This window comes from Anopheles ziemanni, chromosome 2 (genome assembly GCF_943734765.1).
Source record: "Anopheles ziemanni chromosome 2, idAnoZiCoDA_A2_x.2, whole genome shotgun sequence".
Taxonomy (NCBI): domain Eukaryota; kingdom Metazoa; phylum Arthropoda; class Insecta; order Diptera; family Culicidae; genus Anopheles; species Anopheles ziemanni.
Genome location: NC_080705.1, coordinates 56,796,313 through 56,814,540, shown reverse-complemented (window position 1 = coordinate 56,814,540; position 18,228 = coordinate 56,796,313). Strand labels below are relative to the sequence as shown.

General features: G+C 46.4%; 1 protein-coding gene across 2 annotated transcripts in view; it reads left to right on the top strand.

The window, feature by feature from the left end:
* The first annotated feature begins 1,288 nt into the window (after positions 1–1,288).
* Positions 1,289–18,228, top strand: part of LOC131282933 (gamma-aminobutyric acid receptor subunit beta) — a 62,968-nt gene continuing 46,028 nt past the window's right edge. The window contains exons 1-2 of one of the 2 annotated variants that reach the window (XM_058312479.1): positions 1,289–1,413; positions 17,011–17,108. In XM_058312479.1, coding sequence (XP_058168462.1) covers positions 1,289–1,413; positions 17,011–17,108 — 223 coding nt within the window. Of the gene's footprint in view, positions 1,414–17,010; positions 17,109–18,228 lie in introns of those variants that run through there. The other variant, XM_058312480.1, reaches the window with a different exon arrangement.

The following is an 18,228-nucleotide window of genomic DNA, read 5'->3' as shown; positions in this document are numbered from 1 at the left end:
GAGGAGAAACGAAAGAAAAATCCCGGGCGTTCGTGTGTATGTGTGTGTGTGTGGAGTTTGTGATCGATCGAAAAGGAAACGGGAAAGAAAAGTGACCGGATAGAAAGAAAAATTGCCAGCAAAAGAGAGAGAAAGAGAGAGAGAGCGAGCACGAGCGTGGGAAAGTGTGAGAGCAAGCGGTGCAAATTTGCGGACCACACATTGCGTGGAGGGTAGGGGGCAAAATGTGCTAGTGCGGGGTGCCAGTGCCAGCCGTCCGTAGAGCCCCAGTTTCCCCTTCACGTTCGTCGATGCCGCGGGCCGGGGGCCGGAGAGCGGTGCGTCTGTGTGCGGGAGGGTGAGACCAGGTGCCAAGTGAAAGATGCCTTCCGACGTGGGCCGGAGCGCAGTGGAAGAACACGGTTTGTCCCTCGCCAGCCGCGGTCGGTGTGTGGCGTGTGAGTGTGTCGGTTCCGGTGGCCAGCCAACCCGGGCACTGGTGGTAGCAGGCGGCACCAGGGGCCTCCGGCAGGTGCGGTGAAATGGACACTGGCAGCTCCATCACGGGCAGCAGCAGCAGCAACACCAGAAGCAACAACACTGGCAACGGCAGCCGCATCCTTGCGGACAGCTTCGAGTTGATCGTAGTAACCTCGTTGCTAATGACAGTTCGGCTTGCGAAGCTGCTGGCGAGTGTGTAGCTTGGCGTACGGTGCGCTCGTGGCCCAGTTCGGGTTCGATCGAAGCGAAAGGACCAAAACCCTTCGCCGCCAACAACCAAACGGAAGGGCACACACGGTGCGTGCTTGAGGCTCGAGGCCAACGCAAAACAGTGGAGGAACAGAGTGCGATGAGGCGAACCTTGGCGTGACCCCCGTCGAAGGTGTACCAGTGTATGTGTGTGTATGCCCGGGTGCTGTGCGAGAGAATGATTTTTACCGCCCGCATCGGTGTGACACAGAACAAACCCAATAGGTAAAACGAACCCTTACCTGCCCACTCCTCAGCGCTGACGGTGGGCGAACCAAGTGAACCAGTTCCCGTCTCCGCACAAACTGAGAACAGTACCGCCGGTTCAGGGTCACTGCCGTACGAGCAGGGAGACGTCAGGCCGCAGGAAAGTAACCCGATACATCCGGCTTAGCCCAGGCCAGGCTCAGACTGGTGGCACGTGGAGCCAAACAAACACACTCCAGCGTACGGTGCGGATTCCCCGACGACAGCGACGAAAAGCGGCGAAAGAAGCAGCTAAAAGAGAAGAAGTGTGTGTGTGAGTACGTGTGTGTACGTGTGTGGCCCTGCAGTCATCATGTCGCAAACTATCGAAGTTCCGCATGCGAAGAGCCCCTCGTTGGGTGTCCTCATCCTGACACTCAACCTGGCTCTGTTCCTGCCTCAAACTATAAATAGGACACCACCATATGTGCTAGCGGGGTAAGTGTTTCGGTGCTACGGCTTTGCCCGGATCGTCAACTCCGGTTCTGGAAGCATCTTCATCATTTTTATATTGCCCCGAGTTTTAATACCTCAAGAATCAACTGCAATTTCACGAGGTACAAATATTGGGGAAAGAAAAGTTAAGTTCACTCTGCAATGAAGACGTTAGTGTTCTTAAGGCAGAAAGAAAACATACACACCACCCAAGCCCACGAGCTCGAGTCCTGCAAGTCCTCCCCCCACCCCTCCTCACCCCTCTCTAACTCCCCACAAGTAGGGTGAAATTTTCTTGGGCGTTGCTAACAATACCACCAATGGACCGTGAGCGAGGAGCGCACAGATACCGAGCGGCCCCGACCGAAACCGAGCGAAATGAGCAAGCAAGCCAGGCCTGGATGGTGCCGTGCTGATGCTGGTGAGCTCGCGGCCGTGCGCAGCGAGTGAGAGGCGAACCGAGCCGAGGCGTGCGTGCGTGTTGCCGTGTGAGCGCAAAGTGAGCAGTAAGGGTTTCGGGCGTGATGAAGGCCCTGATTTTTCCTCACCAACTTGAATCAATGCCAAACTGCACAAAGCGCTCTGCGGAAACCGTCCGCTAGCACTTACTGCCCCGCTATCTCTTCCCCCCGCGGACGGAGCCCGATTTGGGGCTCGATTTTCTTGCGCTCATCTTTCCTGCGCTGGCAAACTTTTTGGCCGTAACCGTAACGGACGGGGAAAACGTGCAGCCGGGGTCCATTCACGACCCTGCTCCGGCCTGTGGCTCTCTTGTCGGCGAGGTGGATGCCACCGTGCCGAGTGGAACCCATCTCACATTTCTCATTCTCAGGAGGGTTTTGGCGATGGGCAGGGTTTGGGCGAAGTCGAGTCGATGATCAAAGGTACCAAAACTGCCGAAAAGAAAAGTCGCTCCAGCGGATCAGAGTAAGCTTCGCCATAAAGTTGCTACCGCGTCATGCGTTGACTCGCTCGCCCTGGGTAAAACTGAAAAATAAATAGCGTAGATAGTGTGCTAGCCACACCAAGTACGCTGACAGCGATTATTTACAGCACAAACGTCAATCGATTACCATCGATGAACGTGTGGCTTTTTCGTGCAACGGTGACCCCGTGTGGAACCTCGCATTACCGAAGGCCACGAGCCGACGGAAGCAGCTTGTCAGATCAATAACCACAGCAGGCGAGCGAAGTGTACACTGTAACCGCAGTGCCTGGGTCGATTGTTGTCGACTGCCGCCATCAGAAGACCCCGGCTGCTCCTGCGGCAGCTGCTGGGTGGTGAATTTCTGTCGGACGTGTTCTTCGGTGTATGGCACTCAAACAGTCACGGTCCGCTGGGTTGGGTTGCAAATTTTCCACTTATTGCCAACGCACCGCGAGCTGACCTCGACGACCTCAACAGTTCCACTCAAGGCGTGGTTATCCACGCGTCCGATCTGCGATCGCGGTGGATGGAAAAAGTGGAAATTGAATGCTATTTTTGACCCACCAACTGCGTGTTGAACAATTTCGTAAACAACTCCCTCCCCCCTTACTGTCAATCGACGCCAAAGTTTGCTTGGATAATGTGCTCGGGTAAGCTTTTGGGGGTAAAAAATACCCTCAGCGAAAGTGGAAGCTTTATTCAACGTACCAGACTTTTTTCTGTCAGCCCAAATTTACAGGAAGGTACATTACCGATGGCAAAAAAATGTTTGGGCAGCATGAGAAGCTGGCGCTGAGCGGGGCAAAACTATCACGTCAATCAACCAAAATAACATTATATTTAACCGACCTCCCGGAGTTTCGAAGGGGTTTTATTATTTCCCTAGCCCGATTGAATCGTTGACAGGTGTTGTTGCCGCAATGGTTCTTAATACGAAAGGTGCCCTCCCGGACTAGGATTCGCCGAAGCGCGAATAATTATTTTTAGCCGACCAATATACGAAAGCTCAATTAAGTTTTCAAAAATGTTATAATGATCAGGCACCTATCTAGACCTAGATAATTGTAACATAAATTTTTATAGTCATAACTTCAACATCTGGTATAAATCCATACAAAAACCTTAAAAAAACCATAAAAAAAATTATTGAAATTTAAAACGAATCCTATTTTCCTTTCCAAAATATTTTTAAATTAGTTCTATGCTATGAATTGACCAACATAATTTAATGTTAACCATTGTTCCATTTATATTCTTTCATTCTATTATATTTAAAAAAGCAGAAGAAGCGTTAAATTTTTTAATGACTCATAAATGCACAATCTCATCATATACTCTTTTGTAGAGTTTACATACATCGAAAATTTTAAATTTTGTATAAAAGTTTATATAAAATGAAATCATTCGTTTAAGTGAAGCTAACAAAACAACTAAAACGGACACACTATGCATACCATAAAACTTGCCATAAATTTCTGTAATCTATTTCGATACACAATTAACATTCAAAGCAGGTGCGCAAGCGACATGAAACACTCGAAAAGCCGTCGTCCAAAAATGTTTTCGACAGTAACGTGGGTCATCACAGAAAAGAATGAAAAACGAATTCCAAGTACTTCATCAGAATCGCACCGCTGGACATTTAAAATCCCCATTCAATTATTTTCTCACGATGCCTGGGGAAATTTCCTATTGTGGCGCACAAAAGCGCCGAAAACCGACCAGCATCATTGGCTCGTCACCCTTGTGTGTGTGTGTGAGTGTATGTACACGGATGGTAATGACGTCATTGATGTTCCACGTACTCCCTCGTCATATCCCAACCTGGGCCGGAAGTGATAGGCGATAGGTTCGTGCTTCCTATTTTATTGTCGTTTGTCGCGCTGGCAAACGGAGCAGGAGCGCCCCCTACCCTGCACCAGGTGCTGGCAGCAAATTAGCATCCCTCTCACTCCCTGCTGATCCCCGTGTTTCACTTTATCGTCTCCCCTAGGCTGACAAAAACCGGCCGATGTCGTCGAACCACGTCATGGCGTGTCGACAGGCTGGAAGTGAATAAATAGGTCACCGGTTGCGAGGCTGCGGTAGGCAGGCAAAAATCCCCACAATCATCAACACCACACACATATACACACTCACGTGCGCGCGCGTGGAAAATGCCAGTGCTAGAGTGTGGTGGTTATAAAGAGTGTGGTGGTTATAAAGAGCGTGGTCTCGGGGCAAAAGGCTAGCCAACCGAGATGAGGTTGACCCTCGCCAGTTGCGGCGTGTGGGTACCGGGGAGAAAACAAGTAAATCCCCGACCGGTCGGTCAGATCAAGATTGGGGCTAGAAATGGGGCAGCTCATAAATATATACACCACATGCTGGTGCAAGAAGCACGCTGGCGTCAGCGCGAACCCGGTCCGGATGACGTGCGGGTAGCGCTGGCCGTTCGTAGGGAAACGAATAGCGTTAGTCGCCTTCCACTCGATCCAGAAGCCCGAGAGGTTGGAGGAATTGGTTTGTCACGTTCTTGCTGCAGCGCAAATAGCGTGCCGTCCAAGTCGACCGCATCCTTCCCCAAGACTATTTTCCATGCGTCCTCGCGTGGACATTTCCACTCTCCGGTGGCGTGCTCTGCTCGTGATTCAGAGAATAAAATTTAAATTCACCACACTTCACGACGGTGGAACTGGCGTATCACCCAGTGACCTAGGTCTCAGTTTCACGCGATGCGTCAATTGTCTCTTCTAAAAGCGACATCGCACGGTTGGGAGCCCGAACAGGCTCTTCTCGTGTCGGTGTTCCATGATTTATCAACTTCAGTAATGTAACAAAAATGTAAAACAGTTGCCATGATTTTCGGCATCAACTTCTCGCCAGGAACCAAAAAGTGGGATAATTTTCCATCCAGTATCCCCTTCATTCGCAAGACTCTGGACCTCTAGAGGGAGCTAATAGACGGTTGGTGTCGTTTGGTCGTTTATTTATATGGCACGTGCTGTCTCTTTTTATTTAACTCTCTCTCTCTATTGCGCAGCTCTGTGAAGTTCCAGAAAAAACTAGCTACTTATGCATATGGCTACTGCAGTCTATCACGCCACTGGCTCGCGTTATTAACCCTAGAAACGGAACCCTACCATAGGCTCGACACGTCGGTCATAAACTTAGGGACAAAGAGTAACCAACCCCTAAATCAGCCTGACCGTATTTGCCTGTTTTGTGGCACGAACTGTAGGATTTATTGTATTTAAGATCAATCCGCCAGGCTGCGAGTGTACCGTCAGCAATCTTGGGGAAACTTGAGAGGGGTCGAAACATCACCGGTAGAATTAGCCTGCCAGCGTTTTATACGAAAAAGCCAAATGTTCATATGACGCATTGTGAGAATTGCGTGCGATACGACAATAGATCAAATCAAATAGTAATACGTGCATTAAAACGGTAACTAAACTTAAAGAAAGAAATACGTAACCGTTTGAAAAATATCGGTTTATGGAATATGATCTTCTTTTAAAACTGAAATAATTTGCAACAAAACTAATTACACCAAAAACCTAAGTTGAAGCTTAAGGATGACAAACTTAAAAAAACTTATTATACTCTATCTACCGGACGAACTTATCCAGTTTATCAATCGAAATTTCCTTTTTGTACGAAAAAGACTCTTACTTCATGAATATTAAACATACATTCAGCACAAACGCAAAGATCCTCGTCAACATGGCGTTCGGTTCCAGTTCGATTTAACTTTTCTTCCGATGATGCAACGAGTGCCCATGAGCTTGAACATGAATTTTTGTATCCATGTAGAACAAGCAGAACATGGATTGCATTCCTTGCGCCCACTACAATGCATTCTGACCTCGCCACGGCATGTGCTTATCGGTTCAATACATTTTTTTTTTATTTCCCACTGTTGAACTGCTATTTGCCATGTTCTGCTTTCGGAAATGTCGTCCTGAGTATAGTACTCGGCAAAAGCCTATCGAGATGGGGCTGGTTCTACTGAGCCACCCAACGTCTGACCTACTTGACACGTGAAGTTGTTAGTTGGAAACTATCGGTCCTTGCCCAGGCGCTTGCATCACTGTTCCGTTCCGTGCTTATCGGTGCAACAGCATCGTGGTGTGTCAACCGCCGGCTCTGGCTCCGGTAACCATGGTTCCATTCGCTGCCTGCTGAGTGCGCTCGAACGCTAAGCAACAGCGTGAGGAATCGACTGTAAACGGGCTCTTTTCGCGGAACGAGACTGAACATTTCTCGATCCATGGAATGGACGCTTGATGTGCATCGCTTGCACCACGTGCTGAGCGTCAAAAGTCAACCGAGCGAGGTTTTTGGGGTGGCAGGCACGACGAAGCGTTTTGAATTACGAAAACACTACAAATTTTAATGACTTTGTAAGAGCATACGTCTGCTTGACGCTGGGAAATAGTCGCTGGATGTAACATGCGTTTTTTTCCTCCCTATGTCCTTAGCGTAACGGTTATCGTCATCGCTTCGCCCTTTACTGCTGCGCCAAACATAATCATCACATGCCTGGTCGATCGGAAAGATTGAACCCCAATGGACTCGTGAGGCGTTATCGCTGCGAAATAATGATGACGGCGTCGGATACTGAAGTACATTGTCTACACAAGGAGTGTTCGGCCCGGACGGGCGATAGCGTGGCCCGACCCTCGTAAAAGTGATTTTGTTTGCACTTCGTGATGCTGTCGGGCGGGGGGTGAAAAAACTTCGGGCGCTATTCTCCATTTTTTGCAATACCCCACTTGCCTTCATTAGCCTTGGAAAATAAATGACAACCCGCGCGACGCGTAAAAGGGATGCGGCTTCGACAATGGTGGAACGAACGGGGTCGTGCTTATCTTAAGCAGAAGATAACATTGTCCCTCGTAAGAGTGTAGGCACTTACGAGCCGTGCCCTTTTCTGTTGCCAGGATTAGCTCAAGCAAGCGGAAGTTTAAAGTAGAACAGGCAGAAAACAAATGAATCTCACAAGCGATTAAGTGTAGGTAAATGGTGCTCGAGTGAAACAAAAACTAGTAGAGCTCGACAAAACAATTTATTAATAATGAAAGAGTCGAAATAAATTGAAAAAATAATACTGACAGCCTCATAATGACGTTCTACTGCGGATGGTAGATCAGTAAAAAAAAACATCGCACAATGGAGACGCATTGTTGATCACGGTTGTGCAAATAAAACAATTTTGTTTTCAATGTTTTTATCTTTCTCACACTATAAGTGTAAGTATGTAATGTAAATAAAGAAACACAAAGCTTTTAATTTTACCCGCTTGAAGCACCAACCAAGCAAAACTACTTCACTACAAAAAGTTTTACTACTGTGAAATACTGGGCGCCTCCATTGAAATAATTTAATAAGGGTGGTTAAAGGGAAACAAAAACTAGCAGAACACGATAAAATCATTTATCCTTAATGAAAGAGTTTAAGTATTTAAAAAAATAATGCTGATTAAACATTCTACTGCGGATGGTAAATAAGTAAAAATAACTAAACAAACCACTTCACTACAAAAGGTTTCACTACTGTGAACTACTGGGCGCCTCCATTGCAATAATTTCCTAAAGGTAGTTAAATTTCTGCTTGGGACGGATCATTCGAAAAAGTTTCCTTTAAATGCACTCCACATGAATGCACCATACACATGCAGTAAAATGATGCAGGAATATAATAATAGCATGCTTCCCCGCCCTTTCTGCAGCTAAAAATAACATTGCATCGTCGTCAAGCATGGCACAGAGGAAGGAATAAAATATGGTAGGCATTCCAGGAATGTGCACTCACACAAGTCACTTCAATCCCTTGCCACCGGCACATAACAACCACATTCTTGCTGCCTCATAAAACAGTCCGAGCGTATGAACCGCGCGAAACAAGAAGCCATGTTTCAAAAGAAGATTAAAAACCTGTACCGAGGTCCACGTTCGCGCCGCAAAAAGGCGAAACGGTGTGAAATAATGCTCAAACCGGCGAAGCGTAAAATTTTCATTATATTATGCATATCTGACTTTGCCCGTGATGATGTGTTTCACCTGGCATCATCCGACCTCCCTATGGTACGTTCATGTGCGATGGCTTTAAAAAGACTTGGCGCATAACGCTCAAGTCCCCCGTTGATATGATAAGCGAGTTGAGTTCTTCACTAATACCTTCTCGCAGGCAGATTCTCGCTATTCAATGCATTCCATAAAGAGGCCAACAAAACTGGTTCATGCCCCAAGCGGCCACCTCAATACATGACTTTCACGTTCAGTGTATGGCGAGATAAAAAAAATATAAGATATATGTTATATTCTTCCTTGGGGACTCTCCATGTTCCGTCGTCCCTTCACGTGAATGAGATCTTTGTTTAATAAATTCTTTCAAATTTTATTGCGACGTACTCTAATTCCCTTCGACCCCAAAAGCGATTGCGAACGCGAAAGGTCAGCACGTTCTGGCTCCGACCAAGCAGACGCTGACGTCGGGTGAAAGTTCGTGCCGTTAGGATAATAATTAAAATCTCAAGAGAACGTGAAAGCCCCGTGGTTACCGTGGTAATCGTGGGCTGCCGGGCACCGCACCGAGCGAAAGCCAACCCGATGTGGAGCGGCCCACCGGTGGATGGAAATTCCATCAACCAAACATTCCACACCGCCGTCACAAACAGGCGAATGAAACGCCAAATAAAGTTATCGAAAATTCATTCCGACTCAACTTTCGGAACCCCGCACGCCAGCATCCCCCGTTTTGTCCCGCACCGAGAGAAAGAATAGACCCGAAAAACTAGGACGGGCGCAGAAAACTTTCCCACGCCACGTTCCGACCAGCCCGCCAGCGCCCCCGGAATGGTGAACTTTTGGGAATTTCATAACCAAGCCCGGGCCTTTCGAGCGCGACGGCGACGATGATGATGATAATCGTGATGGTCCGCTGGATGCGAATGGATATCAAGTTTCGATTCCGATTCGGCGTCCCGTCGAGTGTTTGGAGTTGAAGAGACCCACCCAAGCGCACGGAATGGAACGAATTAATACGGAACTTTCGACTGTGCCACCCTCCGGAGTTACGGAGAGATACAGCTCGAGCACACTCGTACCCAATGGGCACATCTCAAACACTTTCTCTAGACAGTTTGGAATTCTTTTCACGGTTTTCCAAAACCTATCGAAATTGACGCTGTCACGTGCATAATAAACTGAGATGAAATTGGAATGCGCATTTATGAAATTGAGTTTAGAATGAGAAAAAAATTGTAATTTTGATTGGGTTTCTTTTTGAGATGATAATCTCTTGTGTATTTTTAAAATTTTACAAGCATTCTTTCCTACACCAGGTGGATAATTTTACGTTAGTTGGTTGTTCTTATCTTCAGTGTGATACGTTTCTCTGATATCAACCCTAGAGTAACATTGTCGTTTATTTGATTTATTTCCAAAACTATTATCACTCAAGATTAATCCAACGTTGCATTCATCGGTTGCTAGAAAAAGGGGTTGCGAAGAATATTTTCACCTCATAAAACATTATTGCTTGGCGGTAATCTCAAGAGTTCCCGATTTTGCTCCACCCGATCGAAATCTCGGATTACTCGCGGGACGTACCATTCTTGACGCCCCAGCATAGAGTGCTGGCCTGGATGGGAACTTCGTTGGAAATGCTCCGATCCACTCCGGTAGCACTCGTGCCTGATGGAGCCCCTTGAAACGTCGTGTCATTACTTTATGCCCTTTTAACTCCCCCTTGGGAAACTGAAGTGGAGGGTTTTCGGCCAAAACAGAAAGAGAAACCGTTACTTCTACGGTTCGCCAAACCGGAGCTGGCGTATTTTTACACTTCCACAATTTTGTTTTATCGATCCATGGGGTTTCTGCAAAGATTGAGGGTCCGGGGGTGAGCATGTTGTTTGCACTTGATCTTTATCGTACGGTTTACGAGTTTTCATATAAAAGTGACCCCTTTTCCCAGCCCTCCAAAACCTTGAAAAAAGACTTGTGAAGTGTACCGAAAGTTTTCATGCCGCTGTATATAGATTAAAAATAAATAAAGTAAATAAAGTAAACTAGAAAAATATTGAAACAAAGATTTCGCCATTTCCTATAAAAAAATTTAAACTACACCACTTGCAATCCGACGGGTGAACGTTTTTGTTCGTCAAGCATCGTCAAAATACGTCGTTTTTAATTCCACGCAATCACAACTGATGGATTTGGCAAGAGCTCTCAGGTGGCGCGCGTTCTGAGCCTTTCCAACCGTCTTCTCCATTATTGCATGCCATCTAAGATTACTTCCTTCCAAAGGCGCCTGATTTTTTTTCTAAAGACTTTGTGACCAGAGGGATTTGGGATAGACTTGCTCGTTATCTGCAGCGCGACGCAAAAACCCATTACCTTGCAGGGAGTGATACTCTACTATTCCGTACCAGCCTGCTTCAATGTACATGGGATCCTTTTCCCTTTCCATGCATCTCCCTTTGGGCTGTGATTAATGAAAACGGATTTGTCAGCGTTTGCCAGCAAAATGCGATTGGGGGATTTATAATCAAAATTAATAGTTTGTTTTTGCTGCTTCCGAGAGTTTCTTCATCTATTTTTTTTTTCTTACTTATTGCTCAAAGGCGCAGACGCTGCTGTTGGGGATGAAAACGGTGGGCGTGCAGAACTTTCCATCATTTTGCACAGATTTTAACCCCCTCCAGCCGCTTCTGGAGCCGCACCATCACTCCTCGCCGTCTTAACCACGTGCGCACTGCAAATGAGATGGATTTATTTTTCCGCGAAGCGTTCCCCCGAGGAATGCACGGAAGCGAAAGGGGCAAGCCAAGCGATCGTTCAGTTCATTCCTATTTCATTTTGAACCACTAATCCGCAAGTGCTCCGCCCGGATGCTGCCCGCGACTTCGTTGTGGGCCGGTTGTCATTGGGAAGAAAGAATGCCTTAGGGAAGGCGGTTGCTTTATACATTTAGTTGCTTTCGACACCACGGATCTTTTCCTTCAAATATCAGCGCATATCTAGGGCAGTTCGACTCGCTCCAGTTTTCAGCACCAGTAGTCAGCAGTACCTATACGAACACCCACGAATAGCCTGCTTTCGCTACCTCTCCCGGTTATGCCATTCTTTCTTTCTTTCCTTTTTCTTGCTCCGTTTCAAACTCTTATCGCTTCCGCCCCAATCTCAACGAATCGGTATCTTTGGCTAAGCTTCAACACGGAAAGCCATTGCTCCCCAGGGAACCCTGAACGTAAAAAACCAACCCAAGCTGGAAGGAAAGCAACATAAATTTGATTACCGTTTCCTCACGCCGGCCCATGGGGAATGTAAGAAGGACGTGAAAAGCGCTCTGTTAGTAGACGGGGGCCAGGTTCAGATGCTCCATGAATGGGCAGAAGAAAAGATGGATGCCTGATGGACGGATGATGTGAGCGCTGTCACTTTATGAGCTGAGCGAATGGCGTAGGCTTCAGTGTGCCCTTCCGGACGGACGGACCAGGGGGTCGTAAAATGGAGCGAAATGTGACAGAAAGGCGATCCACCTCTTTTTTCTAACAAATACCTTTTTAACTATGTGGCATCTTTGACCATTATCATTGCGAAGCTATAAAATCAAGCCACCCTTGCACATTCTCCACGCAGCACACTTTTACGATCGGGCCACGAAAAGGAATCTGACATAGAAATATGACTTTATATTTCCGGATCATGATTCTCAAAAGTTTTGCAAAAGGCGATTCATAACCGGATTTATTCATCAATCAAATATTTTGTATAATACCTTAGGCCCAGAACACGGGTATGTATTTTTTAACACTTTGTTTTAACACTGTTTTTAGTACATTTTGAAGTACAATCATTGTGGACAACTGTTATTAAAAAATAAATACTAAGATTTGTTAAAAGCGAATAACAAAAAGTTTATTATAAATAGAAGTTTCCCAAAGGATACAATTACAATAGCCTGCTACTGTGTTCGTGTAATACTTTATTAGTTTTGTGAGAAGATGAGAATCTCTGCCATCAAAGTGTTAAAGAGTTCTAAATTCCCAAATCAGTGTGAACTGTCCCAGAAAGTTACAGAAATCCTTTCTATAAAGTAGTCGGAAAATCATTGTTATCTTCACCAACCCAGCCAGTCCCGACGGAAAACCTCTACGCTTTGTTCTCATTTGTAGGCTAATTTGGGTCCAACTACAATCTTCTGCTGGTACGTTCTTTGGCCATTAAAATTTGGTCAGCAAACATACCCACACACACACACAAACACACCCTGATGCCAGGATTGGACGCACGATAGCTATCGCCCCAATGAAGCGGCCCATCTCCTGGCGCCCTAAAACGAGCATGAGGCGGGTTTCGTTTTCGGGCTCTCGGGGTCGTAAATTAAACCTTTTAAAGCAACGGCACGGAACGGTGCCGTTCTGGGCGTTCGCAAGCCTTTTAGAGCACGCCACTGGAAACCCGGCCGGGTGCGCTGCTAAACGCACGGTCGGCAAAGGGGTGATGGCCACCGATGCTGGTGAACCAAGGGAACTCTTGGGAATGGGGGTTATTTTTACTGCCGGAAATGGAAGCGAACGCGCAAGGCGGTCAGAGTTGGCTTCCAGCTGGGATAATTGCACCAGGCTTCGGGTGGGTCGAGAATCAAAATACAGCCCCGCTGTCTCCGCCATCGCCAAGAACAGTTCCTCCGAGCGCAATACGAATGGCTTTTGACTTCACACGGAACCGACACACACAATGGACAGAGTGGACTCCCTTGAGGTTGCCTAAACATCGTCGGAGAGGCGTCGTTCCGCCCGAACGTTCTAGCGTGCTCTTTAGTGCGTTCGACATAAATTATGTACGCTGGCTAACCACGCAACCATCCCTTGCAAACCCTCCGGGAGGTCCGTCGTACTACCCCTCCCCCGTGAGTGCACCAGAATAATAACTCTTCCTGCTGCGTTCGTGCTCAGCCGCTCCAGCACATTATCGAAACGAGGGCTGTGATTTTGTGCGAAGCGAAAAGGAAGGGTCTGCAACGGACAACGAACGATGGCGTGTGGCCACAGGATGGTTCTCTGGTAGGCTGAAAGCAACTAGCGCTAGACACACTGCCCGACTTTCACGGCATGCCACCATAACCGTTCCGGTTCGATGCTTCCAGCTCGGAGAGACCTTTGAATTGACTTCGGCGAAACGCTGTAACGACCGGTCACAAAGTTCAAGCTCCGCTTAGGCCCTGCACTCCACTTGGGGTAGACTCCTTGGGGTGAGCGTTTCGCTGGCCGAAGGGGATAAAAATAAAATACACCGATCGCAAATACGCGTCCAATCACGTTTCCTTTGATCCTCACCCAGAGGAAGCCCTCCAGAGACAGCGCTCCAGCCATGTTGGAAAAAGCGAGCGAGTGGGAGGAAAAGCGATGAAGAAACTTTTACTAACAACATCCTCTGGAGTGAAACGGCAAACGCCGAGGGGCGAACGCTACCCAACGCAGGCAAAATTTCCCGGACCGAGTATGCTCGAAGTTTCCCTTAGTCCCGGGAACCACGTTTCCATTATTCACCGTTGCTGTCTGCGTGTGTATATGTGAGCGTTCGTTAGCGGGGGGCCATCGAAATGGTGGTGGTTAAATTTGCAAACTTTTCCAGAAAGCTCGATACTCCTCTCCAGTTGTTAGATAGTTGGTTCTCCAGCTTATTTTGCATCTCTGCCATCTTTTTCTCTCCTTCTACGTTTCACTCTCCCTCTCTTCTCTCTCCTGTGCGTTTACTTTGAATAATAGAAACTCTTTGATGCCACAAAAAGGGCGACTATCAACACCAGGATCGTGTAGCTATCGTCGTTAATATTGTGCCTCTAGTGAAGTCTTCACCCGTTTTTCTCTTTCTCTCTCTATCAACCTCTCTATTTCTCCATCTCGTGTCCTATCTTTCTTAGTCAGTTACGCATTTTCCTACCCTAGAGGTGACCCTTAGACCTAGATTAGTACTAGAGAGCGAGAGAAAGACAGAGACGGCAGGATCAATAATGGACACCCACACACCGAACCTTTACTGAGAGAAAGCTTGCACTTCAAAGCTCCCTTCAGCAGCAAAGGACGTGCACGCGAGCGCGGCAGTTTTCGCTCGTTTATCCATCGTTCATCCCGAAAGCCCTTGAAGCTCACCTACTCCACCCAGTTTGGAAATGGAAGTTTTGTTCGGTCCTGAACTCCGATTCGCCTTCGCTTCGGCAATCCGAGCTCTGTTTCGTCTTTCACCCCTCAGCTCCAGCCGGAGGCGAGCAAGCAACAATTGCTGTACGTGTGTATGGGTTTTCATGGCCTAGCTAAGGGCTGTTTCTTTTATTCGTTTGCTCTCTATCGTCCAGATCTCAAGTTTGCCATTCGCCCCCGAATAAAGTGGCAAAACACAGCCCGGTCCTCGGTTGACCATGGTATGTTTCTTTCCGTCCATCGTTGGACCATCGCTCCCGGCGGAGCTTGGCTGGAAAGAAGATCCATTTGTTTCCGTTTGTTTTCGCCGTATTTGGGTGTATTTGATAGGCCCAACACACAGCGCTATTTGTAATCCAACACACAAAAAAACAAGGGTGTAGCAATTCGAGATGTAATATTGCTTTCGGGAAATTGTGCGAAACATAAGTTGAACCGTTTGTTCTTACAGTTCAACGGACAACCTTTTACTGTGTTCCTTTCCAATAGCAATTTACATTCTTTGGACATTACGATATTTATCCAAGTGATTTTATCCCTCTCAAATGGAGCAAATTGTTCAATCGATCAAATCACTTTAACATGACGTGGCAAGACCCTCATGATTAAGGTACAGCAAAATAGATTTTTCTACCAAACATGAAAGGTTAAAGAAGTGAAAAAACATTTAGCTTGAATCGCTCTTTCATGTGCTACTGCTTTTCTAGCCCTTACGGCAAAGGAATTTCATTAATTTCTGGGTATAAATTATTCCCTCCTATCTCCCAACTCGGACCTAACACGGGTCCTTGTCTCGAAAACGGACACCGGACGCTGGGAGATTCAAAAATGTATTTATCAATATCATCACGTAGCACCGTCGTTCACGAAAGGCGTGTGCGAGAATGTGCCAAAAAATGCTTTTGTGTCCGTTTTTGCTCACACCATAACTTACCCTAGAGGGACCGCCTCCTTGAACTGTGTAATCATAGTCCCAGGTTCAGCCAACACACCCGGACACACGTAAACACGTCTTCCTTGAGGGATGGTGAACTGAAAAAGCGTTTCTCATACGTTTGCAACAGTTTCAGCCACCACATACAGGGAGGATTTTCCCTTTCATACCCTCTTCAAACGTTGGTACTTTTCGCTAAAGCAACAATCGGCACTAGGAAGCGTTACACCGGAACGGTCATAAATTTACCGAATCAAACTTAGATTGTCCCCCGGGGAAGGGAGTTTCAAGCGACAGCCTTTACTTTACCCGAGATGTATTCGGGTTGTAGAGCAAAAGTATCGCCCAAATGTTGGCCGTGGCATACCTTACGTTTGCAGAGCGCTCGAAATAGAGTGTGTACATAAAACCATACTATTTTCATTAGCAACAGGCTTGGGGGGCAGTGCTCGTATATCATCTTAATTTCATCAGAAGAAAATTGCTTTACGAAATATGTACTATTTCAATCCGGTGAACTCCTCCTCTGACGTAACCAAGAGATGTTCCCTTGGTCGTACTGGTCAGCGCCAGTGCTTGTGCTGAAACTAGAATCATGAACATATTTCAAGCGTTCATAGAGATACGATATTTTTAAATTATTTTTTCGGAAAGCGCATGTTTTTACTTAGTCAATAAAATAATCCTTACTTGTGTCTAGAGACCTACGTCCAATGCCATAATTTGTAATACATAATTTGATTTTTAACACTGTAATCGGTCGTAAATAGCGGTCGTTTTAACCGTTAAGCAATTTTCAGTTTTATCTCTCGAAAACGGTTGAATATTTTTTCAAAACAATACATTTTCATTTTTAACGAGTGAAAGTCAAAAACTAAAAATACGATTTTGATAGTTTTTGCTTTATACCGAGCAAACTGAATAATGATGCACAAAAAAATAAAAACACCAAAAGATTGACAACAATTCAAACAATTGTCCAGTACATTTGTTAAAGAAGCAGATAAAAACTTAAAAAAAAGGTGACGAAATTACAGCGTTTTTTAATACTCTAAACGGTCTATTCGACCTTTTTTATCGAAACGCTAGATCTTCGTGATTTTTAAAGATTAATTTAATCGTTTCAATTTTTTTTTATTTCCAAAAGAAAAGGTTTAAATTTTTACACTGTTTTCAGGGCCAACTCGTCGGCATCAAGCTGCTCTTTGTTGGAACTAGGCAGTGAATTGCACGCGCAAGGTTTTTGTTTGGCATCGTTAGGAATCAGTTTGGGCTTATTAAGTACACTGCCGACTATGCCGACGAATTGGCCCTGAAAACAGTGTATTCTGTACGCGAGCATCTCGATTCGTTGTGTGGGACGGGCTACTATGGGACCATTTTTTATCGTATAAATATGAAACTATTTTCGTAATATGTGGTTTTGTATTTGCTCTTCAGTGCCTTTTTCTAATTTTTAATTTTTTAAAATTTATATACTATCGATTTAACTACAATTATTAACTCTAACACTTGCTTTCCACTTCTCTTCGCTACCTTTCGTTACAGAACCGGAGGAGGCAGTATGCTCGGTGATGTCAATATATCAGCCATTCTAGATTCGTTCAGCGTTGGTTACGATAAAAGAGTAAGACCGAACTATGGAGGTACGTATAACCGTTCTGAGGATGTGATTCCGCGTGCAAAACTCGTCTCTTCTTGCCAAACGTGTCCACTCGAGCGTCATCGTCGTCGTGTGTGTGCCACACACAGCTGGAGTCTACCATATTGCGTCGATACCAAAACCATCGAAAGACCGTCCCGAGGGAGAAAAGCTAGTCACCGCACCGTCGTTGTCACTGTAACTACTCTGCCCCGGGTGAAGAGTTGACAGATCGATTCCACCTGCCTCATGGACCTTGCGCATGGGAGCGCACAATGGAACCGGGAGCAACTTTCCGCAATGACTTTATCTCCAATAAACGTCAGCAGTGTGGCCTCACTTTTGAAGAAACCGCATCGCATAGATGGAAAACTGCGACGATGTTTAGCCATTACTTCTTTTTTCTGCCACCTCTGTCGAAACATCTGCACTTGATGAACAAACAGAAGTTGGGCTTTTTTAATTCCAACGCCCAGGCAAAATTAATCAACCGGTTCTGCCGTGCAATTCGACTAGTTTCCCGCTTCCCCAAATACCCCGGGACGTCCCCCCCCCCGGGGCTACACGTCACCTGAATAAACGATTAAAACGAAACAGCTCCATCCGGTCCGCCCGCATGTTTGTGCTCGTTTGGGGAAAACAATATTAAATACAAGCTGGCTACAAGCAGCAAACATCACACCGTAACAGCAGCCACCGAGCGCGCGGCTAGGATAGGTGCCTTACGGAAAACAGTCCATTCCCGGGATCCGGTTTCGTTTCCTGTTTGTACTCAGTTTCCGGAGCCTTCCGGTTACTCCGGTCCCCTCCTAGACACAGATATACCATCACACATACCGGCACACATACCCACGCCCAAGCAACGGGAAATGAACATTGGGAAAAAAAGTGACCAAAGAAAGGTACGAACGGAAAATGATAAAAAAAGGACAACGACACTAGATAGAGGGAAAAAAACAAATGGTAACCTGCGACCCGCCCTAACCCCCCGGGGCGTCAGCCATGCTTCTGGCTGACCAGCAGAATGATCACGATTTCGGGTGTCGCCAAAAAGTCGACCACGCGTCAACCGTCGTCGCTGTCGTCAACCGTACAAGAAAAAAACGGTACAAATTTTGTTTTCG